Source organism: Zerene cesonia, chromosome 29 (genome assembly GCF_012273895.1).
Source record: "Zerene cesonia ecotype Mississippi chromosome 29, Zerene_cesonia_1.1, whole genome shotgun sequence".
Classification (NCBI taxonomy): domain Eukaryota; kingdom Metazoa; phylum Arthropoda; class Insecta; order Lepidoptera; family Pieridae; genus Zerene; species Zerene cesonia.
Window position 1 is genome coordinate 4,554,747 of NC_052130.1, and position 20,654 is coordinate 4,575,400.

Sequence of the window (20,654 nt, forward strand, 5' to 3'; positions counted from 1 at the left end):
GTTTTTATTAGTATATAATGCATGTTGATTGTTTTGAGTTGAAGTAATAAAAGGGAGAGGCGATAAACTTCTAAATTTACTTTGCAGAAAACATTAAATGGTATCCTACAAAGACATTATCTGTTGTAAAACTTTTGACTATATAGCCCTTTGTTGTTTGTGAAGTTATTGTTATTATTTTAGTTGCAATTCTATTACATGCATAATTTATTAGATTATTCCACACATGTAGAAATAATTATTAAAACTCCTAGGTCGGCAAATTATTAGGTAGTATTTGTTCCTACATACAGAAGCGTCTTTGTGTAAAATCACTTTAACGTTGTTGCCGATTATTCCGGTTTGAATAGATGCAAAATTTGAAGAGACGTTTATAGCCCACACAATGGGCCATTCAAGTTCACGACCTTTGCATTGACCAAAGGCTTTCGCAGACGCAACGTTACCGCACTGGACCTAACTTCTACTTACTGAGAAAGTCCATTATATTGTTTTGATACGTTTTTTCCACGGGTCACATCGCGAGGGGTGCGGAGAGTACGCTATTTAAGGTTAGATGCATTGCGCCGGCGCACAGTCTCTAAGAAACCTAGCTATGTGGAGGACGGTCGTTGTACTCACATTTGCGGTAATTTGCGCCGCCCTTCCCGCACAAGAAAGCGGCCATACCGACAATGATTTAGACGGAATTTCTGATTGCCTCCGAAAGGACTCCACGTCATGCCTCAAGTATAAATTCTTCTCGTTCGTCGACAAAATGATTGGACAAAAGGAAACCTTCGCTTTAACGGATGGGGTCACTGTGGTTCGAGCGGCAGATGCACCCCCTACCACGGGCGCGCCCAGAGCCTTAGATCCGGCTTCGAGACTGAAGAATTACTTCGAGACACATTCATTGCGCATTGAAGTCAAAGGATCGGATGTCATTGACACGGTTTCCAGCGTGGGAAGAGCGTTGGAAGACACAGTCACGTCGTTTGCGGATGACAATGATCTGTCGGAAGAATCGAGAGGGAAGAAAAAGAAAGCGGCGAAGATTCTCGGCCCCATAATTGCGGCCGTCATGTTGAAGATGATGGCGTTGCTGCCATTAGCCATCGGCGCTATCGCTTTGATAGCTGGGAAAGCGTTGTTGATTGGAAAGTTGGCGCTGGTACTATCTGCTATAATTGGCTTGAAGAAGCTCCTGTCTCAGCAGAAGCATGTGACGTACGAAGTGGTCGCGCATCCTCACCATTCGTCGAGTCACACGTCGAGTCACGATTACGGTGGTGCAAGTGGGTATGGAGGTGACACGGCTGGCTACAGCAGCGGTGCAAGTCACGGTAGTGGATGGGGGCGGGCGCTTGACGCTCAGAACTTGGCGTACGCCTCGCAAAAGCCGTAGCCTACTAAACCGACCTATTTCCGCGACGATTTCTCCACTGCCTGTGTACGAGTGTGCCGTGTGATTGTATTTATGACTGAATGAAGTAAACCTTATAGGTATTGAGTAGCTATTTATTATAGAATCGTATGTATTTAATGTGTGCTATAGATAGTTGATGCATATGTCGTGTGTACCTGGCTTTAATTATTATTTAAGTTATTATACTTTTGCCTGTTTATGGTTTTGAAGTCGAACTCCTCACGGGTTGTTTTTATTTATATCGTGATAAATATTATATGATATTTTATGTTATTTCAGTATTTGTATAGTATTATTCTATTTATTATAAGGACTGTTGAACTCGCCTATGTATGTCTACTTAACTATGTATGTTAATATTTAAGTACATGTTGTTTTAAAAAGTAAATGATTGTTTTTTTTTTCAAATATTAAAGTTAAAAAAATTGTTACGTGTTTCATTTTATCCATGTCCCTATACTTCACTTGCTTTTGTGAAATAAAAAATTCAAATTAAATTTAATACAAAAACTTAAATAAACCGAGGAACATTATAATTTCACTAATATTGCACAATATGCAAATTATAAAATCTTACATTGTTTTTTATTTCATTTAAAAATAATGCGCTTAAAAAAATACGTAAGCATCGAAGCTTGCACAACTTCATTTTTTATTCAACACAACCTGCAACAATTCCATATCCTTAAAAATTCTGTCTGGTATATACATTTCTTAAAGGACGGCAACACATCCGCTGTGTCTATTATAAATATCGCTAATGCAACTGAACATCGGGCATCAGATTCCATAAGGTCGCCTGCACGTTTGAATGTTTAGTTATAAAAAAAAAATCAAACACAGAAATTCAAATTATTCGCATCAAATCGCATGTCACACAATTTTAAATAATTTACCAAAATAACACAAAAGAAAAAGTCACAGAAGCGCCAAAATCACTGAGTCACATTTCTAATGACTCCCACAATAGTTCAGTTATCTCAAATCTATTTCAGACGGGTTTACATTCCTCTATAAGTAAAAGCGGGTGAAACGCGGATATTCCAGTAGGTCAGTAACTAATACGAGATATTATAATCTAATCACGGTTGTAACACTAAAGATCATATCTCCTGTGATTAAGCTCTTGTTTAAATTGCTCATTAGTTCAGCTTCGTACGTTCGGTAATTACTAGTAGAGTACTTTCTGTACGTTTTAGGATTTTTAAGTACAAGAAAATGCAAAATTTAGTAATCTGTGGTAAAACTACTACAAAATGTAAGTATCATAGAAAATTAACAGAACATTTTTTGAGATTTAGAGGTGAATTCAATGCCGCTCTGAGCTCTTGATATATCCAGTATATCTTAATAACAACAAATAAATTGGAGGTAAATCGTCGCAATGTACTTAGTGGATATATTAATTGGATTTTTTTTATTACGATTTAACTAAAAACAACCAGATCGATAAAAAATTTAGGAAGCTACAAGTTAACTGAGTATCATAGGCTAGCTACTCGCAGCCGGATCAATTGGCTAACCCCTTCTTAGCTACTTACTAAAACACACTCGCTTTTTCTGTCCCTATGTCCCTATGTATGCTTAAATCTTTAAATCTACGCAACGGTTTTTGATGCGGTTTTTTTCAATAGATAGAGTGATTCAAGAGGAAGGTGACATGTATGTACAATTTTTAAACTACTCCGATTTTAACGCGTGCGAAGCCGCGCGCTAAAGCTAGTAATATAATAAATGTGAAAGTACCTTTGTCTACAGTTTCATTTTCACGCCTAAACCATTGATCTGATTTCGATGAAATTTTGAACTGATATTGTTTGAGACATGAAAAAAGACATAATACAGGTGTTGTCCCGGAAATCCCACGAGACGGGAAGTACGCGGGAATAACTTTAGACGGACAATTTTCTCCTTCGATCACGCGGATGAAGCCGCAGGCGGCATGCTTGCTGAAAAACATATAAAAATTCAAAGAAGCGGTTCTTCTTACCTTTTTATGCTTGATTTATATAATTAATATAATAGTAATAGGAATGTCCAAAACTATGAAAATCGGTTAACTTTCGGGTGTTTATAATGTTTATACAACATTATTTTGTAATTGTAATGTAGTTCTGATTATTCAAATTGATCGATTTTATGAAATACTAGCGTCCCGCTGTTTCACTCGCGTAAGTCCACATCCCGAAGGAATATCGGGATCAAAAAATTTCGCCTGTATAACATTAGTAGGATAGTAGGATATTAGTAGGATGTCACTGATAATTTATTCGTTTCCGCACAATTTAATATTATTGAATCAAATTAATATCATTGTAAATTGAAGACACAGGCACCTGATTAACAGGTCGTTTTAAATTTGTAAATGATTAGGTTCAAATAAATTTTTGTGGTTTTCCTAATCGTAGTCGGAAATATTAACATTAATATGCTCACTGCATTCAATAACCATACTGTTGTGACTATACTAATTATATAATATATATATATATATATATATATATATATATTCATTATTAGTTGTATGTCTTATATAAAGAAAATAAATAAAAAAACATTGCCTAATTGGTTCCGTTCACGAGTTTTACGCTTAACAACAGATTTGGGGGTTCATTTTTGATTTATATGAATATTTTAATTTGGTTTTATTGTGGGCTAACCTACTAATATTATAAACGCGAAAGCTTGTAAATTTGGATAGATGGATGTTTGTTCGTTTCACGCAGAAACAGCTTATCATATGACATATCTAAATGAATTTGTTCATAACTTATGGTCCTGATAGGCTCGTTTTTGCTTTCTCCTTAATGATAACACGCGAGTGACGCCGGGATTCTACTATAATACATTAACTATCGCAAGTCTACTATATAAAAATAAGTCGGGTTTTCCTTACTGACTCCAGAACGCAAAGAAAGGTCTCCGGCTTCGTGAGGTTCATAGCAAAGAAAATTCAGGAAAAATTTCAATAGAAAAGCGGGAAAATCATTTTTCACATACAGCCATCTGGTGACGAAACGAAGATCGCCGGGTTTGTTAGTTTATTATAAAAATATTATCATGGTTAACATTACCATTGTAAAAAGCGACATCTAGCGCATAAAGTGTGAAAGACATAACCTTGAACTTGCTTTCGACAGAATTCAAACGGATTGTAATTCACAACGCAATGTACAGATACCGTTAAAATTATAATTTCATTACATTTTAACACGAACATTTTTAAACACATACAAATATATAAGGTAAGGCACAAACCTTCAAAATTAATTTGAAAATAATCGGTACATAAAGATAGTTAAAAATTGTACTACTAGATAAATATAACATAAACATTGCTTATAGACTAGTAGCTTATGTAGGTAAGCAAATAAAATAACTTGAAATAAATTCCCACTGGCTTTGATCTTTATATGGATAATATTATATAACGTATAAATAACAAAGTTCATTGGCATCAATTAGCGTAATACTGCTACAAACGGAAAACCTTGAGCGTAACTAAGGCGTAAACTCATTCATGCAACGAGTATTCAAACTGTAAACAAACTTGGCCTCGAATGTTGTTCAAAGCATTTTGCATAGATGGCGCGGAAACAAATTAATACAAGTGCCAAAGTTTAGTGTGTTATCAATGTGCGAAAAATTATAAAAATTATATCTGAGGAACCAAATGTGTAAATAGAAGAGAATAATATGCTATGGTTCTGTCTACATAGAGTTAAACTGATTATTGAACATTTTATTAAGGTTTTATTAAGGTTGTATGTACCTACTATACAATTGTAAAAATAAAAAAAAAATGGTTGAAATTCAGTTCAGTTTCTCACTTGTTCTACAACAGCTGTAGAACTCACATAATAGACTCATTTATGCACCTTCTCAAAAACCGTTTCATTTAACATGAAGTAGGTCCTACTGGGAACCTAGGAACATAAGAACCTAGTCACTATATAATTTTATTTATCTGGTGTTTACATGAACTGATAATATATTAAATTACTCTATACATTAAATATACAGTAAATTGAACATAATATATTACAACTGATACAAAAACATGTATTATAGGGAACTTTAGCAATCAATACAAATATAAATATTTACTTTCGCAAGGACCTTAGTTATAAATAGATACACAAACATCCTAGCACAGCGAGCACTAGCTTCTGAATTATCAATGAAATTCCACGACACACTGACACATTGACATAGACTCACAAACACATAAACATGTAAACGTGCCATAAACAAGTTCCTGACTCTCAACTTGATATTTATAGGATAGTAATATACTTTATAGTGTTGATAGATTTCCCTTACAATTTATATGCAGGAACAGCTGAAAAATTGATCACAATTTTCGCAAGAATTGGATGGGGTTATTTACCGTTTTACACATTCTGATTTTGAGTTGCTAGACACCATCCGCGGTCGGACGATTGGGTAGATGAAACGCGAAGGTTTGGATGTATATTTTTATCTTTTTTTTTTGTGGGCAAACTGAGCTAGTCTTTCGCTTGAAGGTAAGTGATTTGGTAATCACATGAACAATTGCAGAGGTCTGAGCCTCTGTATGCGCTGCCCGCCTCTAAAGGGTAAAGGAAAGATGGAATGGACTAGGAGGTGAGGAGAAGGAAACGGACCTCCGGCCTTCTTATCTCTTTCACACAAAAATTTCTGAAAGGACTTTTATAATATTTTACTTGGCATTGATGTTATGTTCATCCGCGAATGGAATCGGCCGGCATATCGTTCTTTTATATATATCCATATTTAATATATACTTATGTATTGAATGTTGAACTACAAGTGCATCTATCGAAATACAGATCCTTAAGATTGAATCATAAAGCTGTCCGTTCACAATACAGAGTATAAAATCATAGACAATTTAAATAGACACACTTGTTTAGCATTCCACGGAACAAGCAATGGATTTTCTAAATGCCATTGTTTCAAACATACTTACACTATTTCCCACGACATTAGCGGTCGGAGTAGAAAGTTTTACATACTTTTGAGACCTTTGCAATTAAGATCATTGATGCAATTATTGATTAATATGAGGATGTAGGCTTGCGGATGCGCAGGCGTTTATGAGAAATTCATATTGAGAATTGTTTTATAAGTTTCGTTTCGTCGTTAATTTTATAGGTTTTTAATTTAATGGGATGTACAAACTCACGCTTAATCCGTTTAATTTTAACTATATTAATTGAATGTTAGGATGTATGCGAATAAGAAAAAAAGAGGTTACTGTTAACATAACTTTTAGAAATTTCCAACTGATATAAAAATATAAATATCATTTTATGTGCATATTAGAATTAGAAAAAAAAAAATTGTTGTCTTTTAAAAACCCACGCTTTCCATTGTCCTAAAAGTCTTTGAAATATTATAGTGGAAATGAGTGATATTTTCTAAATACTGTATCTTTACGTTCTTTTTATTTTTGTATTAAGAACCTAGATCGATATTTTTTAAGTATGTTGTCATCATCATCAGCCCATATATGTTCCCACTGCTGGGACACAGGCCTCCTATGAGAGTTCAGGCCATAATCCACCACGCTGGCCAAGTGCGGGTTGGCAGATGTCACATGTCTTCGAACTTTTTAATTCTTGGACATGCCGGTTTCCTCACGATGCTTTCCTTCACCGTTTAAGCAGTGGTGATGTTATCTACATGCGCAGATAAATTGAAAAATCTATTTATTTCCTGCGCGGTCGCCCGGTCTCGAACCCCGACTTATCGATTTTGAAGTCCGAGGTCCTCACCACTGAGCCACCACTGCTATATATAGTATGTTGTCATGTGGGACATTATTTTAGACATAGACTTCAAAACTTCCTCATTCTTCTGGTCATATCAGCATGTATGAGACGTCACATCGGGCTGAGGGAGTTTGTAAGCTTGCGCCCATATATCTCTTAATCGTAGGCCTTCCCTGATCCTTGGCCGTAATTACAAAGAATAATTTATCAGAATATACTGAGAAATCTGAGGAAAAAGATACGGGCCTCCGTAAGTATAATGTGTTTAGCTATGTAGACAATATGGTGTATTTTTTGTCATTTTCGGAATGACTTTCGTTATTGAATTTCGTATTCATGGGATATTTTTCCGGTTTTCTGGACCTTCCACTTCAAGTGAGTAACTTTTTGCTGTTACTTGTTTCTTGTATATAGATGTGTTAGGCAAAAACATCTGCATAAGATGCAGTTTCTACTGACTAAAGCTTAAGATATGGTGTCCTTTTCATATGGACACAGATGATTCAAAAATAAAAGAAAAGATGTACTATTATTCTTTTTTATTGTGTATCTTTAACATAATATTTAACAATCTTTGAATGTTATCTAGCGTAAATAAATTAAATATGGCTCAGGTGATCTGAAATGGAAAGTGTAGGATGGAAAGATATACAAGCATCACCGAAATACATAAATATAAGAATCTATACACATAATAATGAGTAATACGAGAAAATTAGGAAGATATATAAACGTAATACAAATGTATCGAAAATGAATACATACAATATGATAACATAACAGCATAAATATCAATGACAGCTATTTACACAAGCATAAAAAGCGAAGTGACTAGGTAATGAACAAGAAACGATTAAAGCTATCAACCTATTTGTACTAAACAGAACAGGTACAATAAATAATGGTGACGCAGAGTCTAACATTCAACAATAATTTAAATAAATAAAATAAATTAGTTCTTTTGACTGTTCTTAGGTTTAGTTGTAGGCGTTATATGCCATTTCTTGGGCGTCTTGGGACCTGCCCCAGCCGCCGTGAGGGCTTGGGTGCGAGAAGTGTTCGTCGTGGTGGGGATGCGCCACGACTTCGTAACTCTCATGATGCTCTTGCTTCGAGAGCAGTTTCTTGAGGAGGAGAAGAGCAGATGCCAAGAGCGCAGCTTTAGCCAACATCAGACCCTTGATTGCGGCGAAGGCGATGATACCGAGGAAGAGTGGGATCAGGGACTGGATTTTCAGTTGGAGCAGAGCGAAGATGGGTAGGAGCTGCTTTAGCTTCTTCTTCTTGCCACGGCCTGGAAAGATAGGGTACATTGAAAAATACGTTCATACTGGACTATAATGTTTATCTTAATTTGTCAAAATTTATAAATTTTAGGACAAATATACCTTGACGTGTGTTAAATGGTTTAGATTTGCTTATATTCAAGAGAGATTGTTTTACTTAAATTATAACACTTACTTTTTATTATAATATAAACGACTATAAGAGATCAAATGCAATTATAATGATATTTATTTATGTCATGAGGAAATAATTATAATAAATTAGAGAGAGATCAATTAGCCGCTATCAAATTAAAATAATGCTTCCGTTGCGGCTTATATAATTCATTCAAAAATTAAAATCAATCGTAATAAGAAATTTTAAATAATTTTGTGGAAATTATTAGAATAAAGAAAGATATTTATGTAGCAATCACATTTTAATAATTATTTATTTCTATCGATTGTGTACAATTTTCACATCTAAAAAAACTGATTTACCCGAAGTATAATACGAAAAAAGTATCACAAATTAATGTTAACGTTAAACCAAATATAATAAGTCTTTATCACTTCCATCACGCGTGTGCAAATTCAATTAATTCCCTTTCAGAATCTCGGCGATCGTCTACTTTCTCAAACGCACCCAATAGTTCTAGTCTAAATACTGATCGGCAAAATCACCTGAATCGAATTCAAATCAGTTGAAACAATGAAAATCAAACGTTTACTTTCATTGTAATTCAAGATGTCACTGTGTTTGCATAATGCCGTGAAAGTTCATTGGTTATTCGATACACCGCAAAAGCTCCGCCACTTGCATTATTTCGTGTCATTATTTTTATAGTGGCCAAACGGACGTATGACTGCACTCTCATGTGTTATCTATTAAAATGTCTTTTAGTAATTCCTCTGAAAGAATGTCTAGAAGCTTTAAAAGCAAATTCTAATTTTAAAAATATTGATATTATATCTGCTTGAAATTGAATTTAAAAAAATGTATTAAACTTTAATCCGGATAGCGGATGTGGCTAAATAGAATTCACGTTATAGATAATTTTTTTGAATACCGTATGTATTGTATTTGAATATTACATACGATACGAAATACTGCGCAGTGTAGATCCAGATACTGCTAATATTAATGAACTGTTTGTTCAGTTAATAAGTTACGTAGTTTTATGATTATCCGTTCCTGTATGTATAACTTTATTTTATCAAAGGTTAATCTAGTTCATAATTGACATAAATATGACAAAGGTAACACATAAGAATAAAAAGATACGTATACTAATTGTAATTACAAGATAACTGTAATTCATGACTAGGTTACATAAAAAAATCACTTTCATTTTTATTGTTATATAATATAATTCAATTCGAATCGTTACAGATAGATGAAGCACTGATCTAAAGATATCATGTTACTGTAAGTTAATTTTTTTTTTAATATTTTTACCACCTATTACTATAATGAGACATAATCAACCCCCCGTTTTAATGTCTATTTAAAATTGGAACCAATTTACAACAATATAAAATTGATAATTGTGTACATCAAAGGCAAGTATTGCCCATTTGAAAGTAACGGATGCTAAAAACCGATATACTTGGAGCATCAGTAAAAACTTGACTCCGCCAGCTTTCAACTATAATAGGCCTTATTAGATACCCTGGCTAGACCCGTTCCAGAACTTTCGAACAACTTACAGAAACAGTAAGGATGCAATTTCTAAAACCTACATTCGCTCGGTTTTAATTAGATTTTTTATATACTTTCTATTTTCGCTCGGCATTTTGGTGAGAGTTATTATATTATGTTTATATAACTACTATATTGCGTAATTTATAATTATAAGAATTTTGATATGCGATAGTAGTTTGTGGTTACCATACGCTGATATGTCAGATATGTTTAAGTTATGAGAGAAACTATATTTACTGCCAGGTTTAACAGCATGTGATAAAGTAGATTACGAGGTTAATCTCTCAGAGTACTAAGTAATATTATTATTAAATATGAACCGCTTCAAATAATCACGCAATGAGAAACTTTGTTTTTATCGTCCGAATGGCCACAAATACTAGAGCTATTTTGATGATGTTTATTGAGATATTTCGATAGAAACACACACGAAGATTTGTTATGTTAGCCCTTTTATAAAAACAACTTATAGACAGTTTTAAGCGTAATCGTACTATTGTGAATTTATTTGTATACGCACATTAATTTTATTTTATTGTAAAACACAAAAAAACCTCAGTGTTTTTTCTTTATTTACTAAACAACCTTTAACTTGTCATATCCTTTTTTTGTTCTGATAAAAAAATGCATATTAAAAAACATTGTTATGTCAAACGGGTGATAATCTATTTATAATTCAAACATTATTTCAACAAAATTGGTTTGTTAGTTTTTATAAAAATAATTAAAAGAACAAATACCCGGGGATTAATGGGAAATTAATAGAACGTTGTAGAAGAAAAACATACGTTGAGAAAAAAGAAGTTAAGTACATAATCTTCTAAAGCTACGATTTAAACGATATTTTCGGATTAAATAATCACTCTCAAACAATTATTTCACTACTCGTAAGTTGTACGAAACTTATTTCACACTTTCTTTTTTGAAATGTGTGAATCTTCTCAACTAATTATTTTGATTCGTAATCGGATTTATGTGGCGTGGAGATAGTGAGATATTATGTGTTGGTTAATTCAATTATAATTAACGAACACACACAGATAATTTGTCAGTTTGAAAAAGCTTACCTAGTGATTTTGTAGACACATTTTATAAAATATCTGATCTATGTAGTGAAAATAAACGATTCATAAGGTTAAGAAAATTAAACTGTAGGTAAATTTTCTTGTAATTTGTGTTAACTTCTGTATTTTTTCATCGAAAAAGCGATAATTGCTTTAAATCAGATAAGGTAAGAAATAGCTATATCTACTTTTTAATTTCAATGAAATATTTAATCAGTGCCCTTGATATTCATAATCTAGATAATATACTTCTAAAGCAAACCTTACAACTTTTTTTGTTCTAGGCATTGCATAAACGCAATCTATAAAACGTTATTTATTCAGCTTGAAACGTTTTTTCATCGTATCATTTTGACTAATTTAATTTGATAAAAAATCTAATTTTTTAAAGTTTATTATTAATTATTTGTTTTCTTACTCAATTTATCACCGTCACAGCTCACTAATTTTTCGCTAATAAAAAAAGCAACAGATGTAAATACTGACCTTCTTCAAGCGAGCGCTTCACATCCTCCACTGTACTCTTTGGCATGCGCAGTTGGATGACATGGTTCTCGAGGAAATCAGCTGCTGCGTCCAGAAGCCTGGACTCCACCTGGTTCTCCCTAGCCCTGGGCTCCTCTGGGAGGGGCTCGAAGGACCTGGCTGAACGGGAAGAACCGGTACCGATGAGGGTGATGCCGTCGGTGATGCTTATTTCACGGGCTGATGCCAAATTTTCGGCGTACTTGAGTGCTTTTTCCTGTAATTAAGATAATATATAATCATATGGCAATTCAAAATACGCAATTAAACCTCTTAAATTGACATTACAATACCAAATATTTGCTAATTTCCCTTTACAATTGAAATTTTCCTTTACAAAGTCAAAAGATTGAAAAAAGAAACAGTATTTTCAAACTCAACTATTTGTAAAGATTCATTAATTAGAATTTAGAAAAAAACTAAATTATCAAAACTGAAACTATTGTACTATTACATTTAATTAAGTGCAATAATAAATAAAACATAACAATTGAACAACTTCATATGACTCAATTACACAAAAGCTCATATCAATTGAAACTCCAATGAAACTATCCACAAAACACAACACTATCACACCTTAAGGCACAGGGAGACATCTGCTTCACCACAGTTCTTGACGACTCCAACCACGGAGCCCATGACGTCATCTTCCACTGGCTTAGCGGCCACCACCGCGGCGCACACTACCAAAACGAAGTACTTCATGGTGTGACGGTGGTAAGTGATATGTTCAGAAGTGTGGTGTGACTGTTATATTTATCGGCCCCCACTGGCTAGGTGGTAACAAAATTGCTAGTCTCGTACTGTGGTAGGGGTAGAAATGTATAGACTAGACGCCGTTCATGTTATATGGGATTTGGAAGACATGTAAATATTGAAATGTGTAATGTTATTAGGAATGCATTGGATTTTTTTGATTACCAAACAAATTATGTATATTGCCTTTTTAGTATTTATTTATGTTCTTGTCAGTAAATGGTTTCTTTTAGTGAACGAAGTTTTTGAGTTCAAAATTTATAAAACGCTAAATAGATATTATTATTAAGGTATGAATGGTGTATATTTTTTTATAGCTTGATGTGTACACATAGTAATACAGCAACGTGGTAGTAATGGGTACTTTCTCAACATCATTTCAGAGTTTTATCATTGTACTATAGCTAAAATATAACTTAACACATATAATTCTTCAAGTTGTCGTGTTCAACACTTCTTATTTTCAATGCGTGGTCTATACCGTTCCTAGGTCTGCAGGCGTAGCTATCGAGTTCTTGTATTCATTGCGCACTCGATTGCCCGACGAATCCGTGAATCATGTATTTAAGCTGTAAAATTAACATTTATTGGATGTTTTCTAACATTATATAAGTGTGCGTGTACGAAATTAATATCATAACTTTGTGAATAATGAATTGGCAGGCGCATGCGCGTGCGCGTCGCGTGTTTCATGGTGGTCATATAACTTCCTTTAAATCGATCGATTTTTGTGAGACAGATCTTAGTTTCGTTTCAGTAATTTGATAGAAAGTTTGTATGTTAATACGGAATGTATGGTGTTTCGAAGATAGAATCGTTTCATAGGATAATACCAGTTACATGACCTGAAGAATAAGGACATGGAATATTTAGATTCTGGTTTCTTAGACTTGCTTGCGTGAACAACGTCGTGGATAGAAGAAGTAGCTAGTGGAATGACAATTTGAGAAATTGATTATGATCATTTTATAAATTGAATTGCATCGGTATTTTCATTCAATTACAAAATATTTATTTATTATTATTACATACATATTTCTAAACTTTGGTAATTGTATTTTGAGAAACATGAAATATACTTTAATTACATTTTAATTTAATAATAAAGATTTAGATGCTCTTGTCTTTTTGACAATTACTTATAGGTATTATCATCACCTTCGACTACACATTATAAGGATAATAACATATGTGTTGACGGTGAATGGTTAATGAAAAAGTAATCTTATAACAGTTAAGATAAAGTTCATTGTAACTCATGCAATAATAACACGAGTTATTTTTGAGTGAGCGGTAGATACCGGTACACGTATTTATATTCCCATAAGTCTTATTTATATTGTATGTTTTCAATTAAGTAAATGAAAGTATAGTTCTTAGAGGACAAGAAGAATAAAATAAAGATTTTTTCTTACTAACGAGCCCTAGGTCTTTTTTAATTTTACAAAAGCAAGGACCTTTTTCATACTATTAGTCGATAATTTCTTTAACAAAATAGACGGTCAAGGTATTACGGATGTTTTATTAAATAGTTGGGATTAAAGTTCGTGAAACTTCACTATCAGTAAAGCCTATCTACGTCTCTACCAAATCTGTGCTTTAACTAAATATTACATAAAACGTGTATCATGTACTATGATACAAAAACAAGTTTTAGCCTCCCAGACAGCATGACGGCATTCGGTATATGTGATAAATGAATTTGTCAATGTTTGACGATGACGTGTCATTTGTTGTGTTTGTTTGTTTGGGCAGTGACCGGGGTATGGTTATGTGTCAAACAGTGGATCAGCATGCATCATACGTACCAGCTTCTGTTAGTATCTTCAAAAAAAAAAAAACTAAACAACCTTCAAATATGGAAGATTACGGTCCAATAATTCCCTAATTTAGTCTAGTTCTGACAATTTTTTTTATGTGGTTCGCCTGGTGGTTATCGGTCACCACTGCCCATAAACATTAGTCGAAGCTCTACCTCTGGGAATGCGCTGCTCGCTTTATAGGGAAAGAAATAAGGAAAGGATTGACGACTGGAAAGAAGAAACGGACTGGGAAGGATGAAGAAAAGTATATGGTCCTCTGGCTCCCACTATACCGAACGAAACACAGTAGCAGGCTACTATTTCCCGTTGATTTTCTGTGGGGGTACGCTTAGTGTAAGCTCACCCAATTCGTGCCGAAGCGCAGTACACACAGTAAATTGTGGCATTGTAGTTATGACAACTACGAGTAATAACATCTAAGGAGACTCCCTGAGAGTAGCTCCGTCAGTTACCCAATCATCCTATAACGAATTCTACGCTTACACGGATGTGGTCTTTGTGGGTGGTTCGTGCAGAATATCCAGTCAGAATATTAATGTTCTGATCTGTTTATCAATGAATGTCAATGGTTTAGAAAAAATAATGACTCAAGAATGTTTCTTAACTTCTTTTAAATCTATAGTGATATATATAAAATTCTCGTGTCACAATGTTAATCTCTATACTCCTCCGAAACGGCTTGACCGATTCCTCTGAAATTTGGTAAGCATATTGGGTAGGTCTGAGAATCGGCTAACATCTATTTTTCATACCACTAAACGATAAGAGTAAGGCAGAACAGCGTTTGCCGGGTGCAGCTAGTAGTGATATATAAATCACAAAAGTTTCTCATTTGCTTAAAAAGCAAAGAACCACTCGACGGATTTTGATAACATTTTGTGTAAAGATAAATGTGATCCGAGAAAGGACATCGGATAGTTCCTCGAAATTCGAAGTACGGGAACTATGCGGGTAAATGCTGGGACTGCCTATATTTCCCTTTTACTACGCGAGCGAAGCTGTGGGCGAAAGATAGTATATTTTAGTTACAAAAATAACCCTTTCATAGAATCCGTAAAACCTTCTCTTTAGTTGGTTCATAACTACACAAATACGATCAAATTCAATTTTAGAAAGCACTAACGAATATATTTGAAATTGTAACCAGATAATAATTGAAACGACCTGGCTCAGGCTAATTCATAGGGATTTAAAAAGCAAGATGTACTAACATACACAGCTGTTTTCCCTCACGTCGTAGGACGAATGCATATCATTGTTTTATTGACCCGAAGCGCCGTGACCGCAAACTCTATTGCCTTTTAATGCAAAATCACTATGAAAGTGAAGCTAAAAGGCACGTGTACGCGGTATGTACAAGGAAGTGTTTGGACTCATTTGATTGGGTAATACTTGTAGGATCGCTGGTGGTCGGATTGACCTTATAAAGGCTCACCTGTTTTATTGCGTGATTATTCTACGACATAACACTTTTCTTGATTTTCTTGTGGCAACTGCGCTGGTGGTTCGCCTGGTGGTAAGCGATCGCCCATGAACATTTGCAAAGGTAGGTAGAGAAAGGATGAATAAAGATTGAAGATAGGATAAGGGAATGGTCTGAGAATGGTGACTAAAAAAATACGGTCCATAATCCAGGCCGGGATAACTGCATTGCAATCCGATAATTTCGATAAAATTACTATTATGTACTATTGCGATGAGGTACGGAAATACGACTCATGTGTTTGGAAAATTAGTCTATAGATGTTGAGATCGTCATTTATAAAGTTCTATGGTATTAAACAAGTGGCAAACAATGTTTTCTTATTTATATATGGTTTCATATAAAAAGTTAAAATAAGCAGGAGACAGTTAAACAAGAGGCGAGACACAGAAATGTATTTTGTTTCGAGATTAAACTCTCAAACAAATATTTTAACTTTTCTCAAGTTCATGGTGTAACTAACTAGTTATAATATGTGGTTATAAATTACTCCATTTTTATACATGCGAAGCAAAGCATTATAAAGTTATGCTGCTTATTTATTGAATGCTTATTAATGTAATTCATTTTATTATAATTACAAACATAGAAACTTAACATTTATATGTATATATAAGAAGAAGAGGTATCTATCTAGAACAAAATACGCGTCGCAGAAAATTTTGATAATTTTACAGTCTACAAATAGCGTCATTATTCACTGGGCATTTTGTATTCAGCCGAGAATCAAACCGTTTTAGTTTAGGGGTTGGGTTAGGTAAAGCTAGCCTCACGCGGTAGAGTACAATGTGTTCCCGCAGTCCCGTCTAAAGCAGCGCGTTGGAACACAGTGGGGTTTTAGTCGGTAGGAATCCGACATAACCCACGGCTCCTTCCCCGGGTGCCGTGGGTATCTTATGCAAGATTTCCCCACTTAAAAAAAAAAAAAAAGGTAAAGCTAGCCTAATACATTCTTAGGTACTTTTAAGTTTCTTTTATTATTTTTAACTTTTTAAAGGGAAATTAAATTCTTGTGTCGGGGGTATGTTAAATTTTAAGTTAAATTTTTTATATAATAACGCAGAAATAGGAGCCGAGCGTTGTCAAATGGTATTATCGTGTGGTATGTATACGTAAATTGTAAATTACTTCGACACAGTTTGCCTGTGACACAGACAGCTTTATTCAACGCAGCTGTTTAAAATACGTAGTAGCTTTGATTATTTATTCTGTGACAAATACCTGCTCCGACGTTAGTGTGTAAATGTATACTGTGCACTGCATCTTTGTATGGATATGAAATGACCTTTAAATTCCAGTGGCATTGCTTATTTTTCAACTTGTCTGGAATCATAATCTTGCTAAATATTAATATAGCTGCGACCCGCGGTTTCACCCGCGTAAGATCGTATCCCGTAAGAATATCGGGATAAAAAGTTTCCTATATATTATTTCAGTTGTCCTGCTCCCTACGTACCAAATTTCATTGCAATCGGTTCAGTAGTTTTTGCTTGAATGAAACACACAACAACAAGCTTCCGCATTTATAATATCAGTAGGAGAGTTAGTAAGAAGGATATTATATTATATTAGTAGGATCGTATACGATGAGTAGCAGTAACTACTTAAAACGTATGTTTTCTTTGTTGTACAATATAAATTTTTGAGTAATCGATTATTTGTCATTTTTTTATGGCAGGGCAAGACAAGGAGCAGGTGGGCCACCTGATGTTAAATGGTCACCATAAACACTTGCAACACTAGAGGTGTTACAAGTGCTTTGCCGGCCTTTCAGGGACATATACGCTCTTTTCTTGAAGGCCCCATTGTCGTAATTGTTCGGGAACACCGTAGCTGGTAAATCGTCCCCATATACCTAAAATATGAAAACACTATTCTCTTTGATATTTTTTACAAGCTATAAATAGTCGATGAAACAATATAAGATGTAATCTTTTCTATACTTAAATGTTATATATATAAAAACAATAATAATTGCTAATTGCCTTAAAATATTTAGAGCTAGACCAAGTTTAAATTAGACTTCACCTGAGGCACCAGCTTTAAATAGTAAAAAAATCAAAGTCGATTTACCCAGTGCAAATCTCTAAAGTCATATAAACGAAAAACAAAAATAAATTCTCAATTTCTTTTCTTTATTCTTCCTCCTAATTTTTTAAGTCGGTGGAAAAATGATCAATGCATCAAATACGAGCGACGTCATGTACCAATGGAAATCACAGTGCACAACCCAACCAGTTCATAAATTCACGAAGATTTCCGAACTGTGAACGGTTGAATGCAGATTCAGTATTCAAATATCGATTACTACGATTGGCGACAATCCAAAAGTGAGTTGAAGAAATCGAGTGAATGACCGACATGAATGAGTTATCTTATAAGGATTATGTAAGCGTTCACATAACGGTGAAATTAATTCCACGCTTTAATTCGTTACATGACCAGATCCGCCTGAACTTGAGGAAGACGGCTGCTTTGTTTTTAGACGTGGACCGAGAGGCGGTGTTGATAATAGGTTAAGGCTCTCATTTTTCAATATTTTTCTCTGTCTGGTCAATATCAGCCTTGGTTATATTGGATTGTTAAAATACTGCGTTAAAAAATACAAGGTCGGGTACAATCATCTTATATTCTTTTACTAGCTGTAACCTGTAGTTTTATCCACGTGGTAATATTTTGTTTAATTTAATTTGGCAAATATGTCATGTTTCTATAACTTTTGGCATAATAACTAAATGGCAAACCATACTTATGTTATCAGATTTTCCATCTAGACAGTGAACCAAAATATATATATTTGACATAAAATAGTTCTAAAACAAGTGACACCAATCTTGATCACGTACTTACTGAAAAATATCAATTGCCATTGCTTTTATCCAATTGCCTCCTGGCCTAGTGAATGAAACGCACACTTTTATTGCGTTTCAAGAGTTAATTATAGTTACGCATTTATTGGGCAATATATCCGGTTGAACTTGATGAATTTCTCTCGTTATGGGTATGTGTAATTTCTCAAATTTATATCTGAGTCAATGTTACGCTAGATATCATAGCTAGGAATTCTTTCTGTACATTTAATTCTGTTGCTTTCACTTGATTTTATTAGAGTTTTATTTGGGTAATTAATAATTATATTGTGTGTGTAAGAATGGAAGTTTGTTACAGACTTCCTTGTTAACTAGTTCCTACGCGATTCTACATTCAATTCCCAGTCCATCACGGATAAATACTAACTAGCTGTGACCCGCGGTTGAAACCGCGTAAGCGTGCTGCGTAACCGTATCCCGTAGGAATATCGGTATAAAAAGTGCCTATGTGTTATTTCAGTTGTCCAGCTATCTACGAAGCAAAATAGTATTATTTTTCATCAATAGATGTCAGGAAAAAAAAACACGAATAAAAAAACACGAATATGACATTATTTCAGTTGTCCAGCTATCTACGAAACAAAATAGTATTATTATTCACCAATAGATGTCAGGAAAAAAAAACACGAATAAAACACGAATATGACATTTTCAAAAAAAAATCCTAGCTAGATCGATTTATCGCCCCCGAAAACACCTATATACTAAATTTCATGAAAATCGTTGGAGCCGATTCCGAGATTCCAATTATATATATACAAGAATTGCTAGTTTAAAGGTATAAGATATTAATATTATCCTACCAATATGTTGCATGCAAATTATATTAATATGCATGAAATATAATATGTTATATATTTATAAATTATGAATTAAAGTCTATCTTTGCGTTTAAATACCGAACCGATTTTGATAAAACTTGAAATAAATAGAGTCTGAACCGAAAACATGCATAACACGCGACAACAGGCGGAATGCTTTATCTTACTTTTTTTTGTAAACAAAATATGATAGAAATTGAAGTAATTACAGCTTTCCCATAGTAGACATAATTACCTACTAATTTCATATCACAAGTAACTCGATACCCGTGTCAGTCAATATAAGTTGCTGAGAACAATTTACACATATTTATTAATTTACCGTCGTAGAAGTTGTGTCTCTGCAGTAGGTACATTTAAAACGAGCGAATGAAAAGGCGATGAGGATATTTGTAGGAAATAATATAATATTGTAACTCACAATTTTGTTGTAAAATAATTTAGGTGTTAACTTTTTCATGAATTGTTTCAATACATCATTATACATCTAGTGTGCATCAGTATTCTTAAATAAAATTTTCCTAATTTGAATTTTCACAATTTTTTTCATAAAATCTTGATGTTATTTGAAAGCAGAGATTAACCTGTATAACCAGCAATTTATAGTCTTTGCGCGGGAAAAACAAAAAACACAACAGCAAAAGTCCAACGAAATTACTTGTAGAATTAACTTCGCAGAGAATCGGTCCGTAATTTCATTTGTAGTCTTCAATCGCGGTAATTTTGTGTATCAAAGAAATTGTTTACAACAATACAATGTGAACTTCACATACATTGTTGATTTTACTTTCATAATTTGTAAGTGTTTTCCCACAATAATCTATGTGACTGTTGTTTAACTACACCTGGTTATTTGGAAAATTGCTAGAATAATTTAGCTTTGAGATTACTTATTCCTAATTGAAGGCATCACAAATCTAAAACGTGAAAACTCGCTTGAAATGTGATTTAATTGCGTTATACGTAGTAAGGACTTTAATTTTTATATTCATCAGCCCATTTGTTCCCAATGATGGAACGTTAGCTTTCTATCAGGGTAAGCCCAAAATCCACGTGCAATTTTGGTTTATGGGTGTAATATTGATAAAATATTCAGTCTTGCATTCAGGATTTTTATTGCTCGTAAAGTTTTCGCTTTAGTTCACCCTTTATAT

The 20,654-nt window shown here is 33.9% G+C and overlaps 2 protein-coding genes across 2 annotated transcripts; one reads left to right on the plus strand and one right to left on the minus strand.

The window, feature by feature from the left end:
* Nucleotides 1-517: 517 nt before the first annotated feature.
* Nucleotides 518-1,796, plus strand: LOC119837841. Its single transcript, XM_038363618.1, has one exon. It carries the CDS (start codon nt 557-559, stop codon nt 1,385-1,387), a length of 831 nt encoding a protein of 276 aa, XP_038219546.1. The 5' UTR covers nt 518-556; the 3' UTR covers nt 1,388-1,796.
* A 5,959-nt stretch (nt 1,797-7,755) lies between these two features.
* Nucleotides 7,756-12,497, minus strand: LOC119837896. Its single transcript, XM_038363679.1, has 3 exons — nt 12,324-12,497; nt 11,706-11,961; nt 7,756-8,479 (listed from the first exon to the last, which is right to left on the minus strand). The coding sequence occupies exons 1-3, from the start codon at nt 12,450-12,452 to the stop codon at nt 8,163-8,165; spliced, it is 702 nt and encodes a 233-aa protein (XP_038219607.1). The 5' UTR covers nt 12,453-12,497; the 3' UTR covers nt 7,756-8,162.
* Between the last annotated feature and the right edge of the window lie 8,157 nt (nt 12,498-20,654).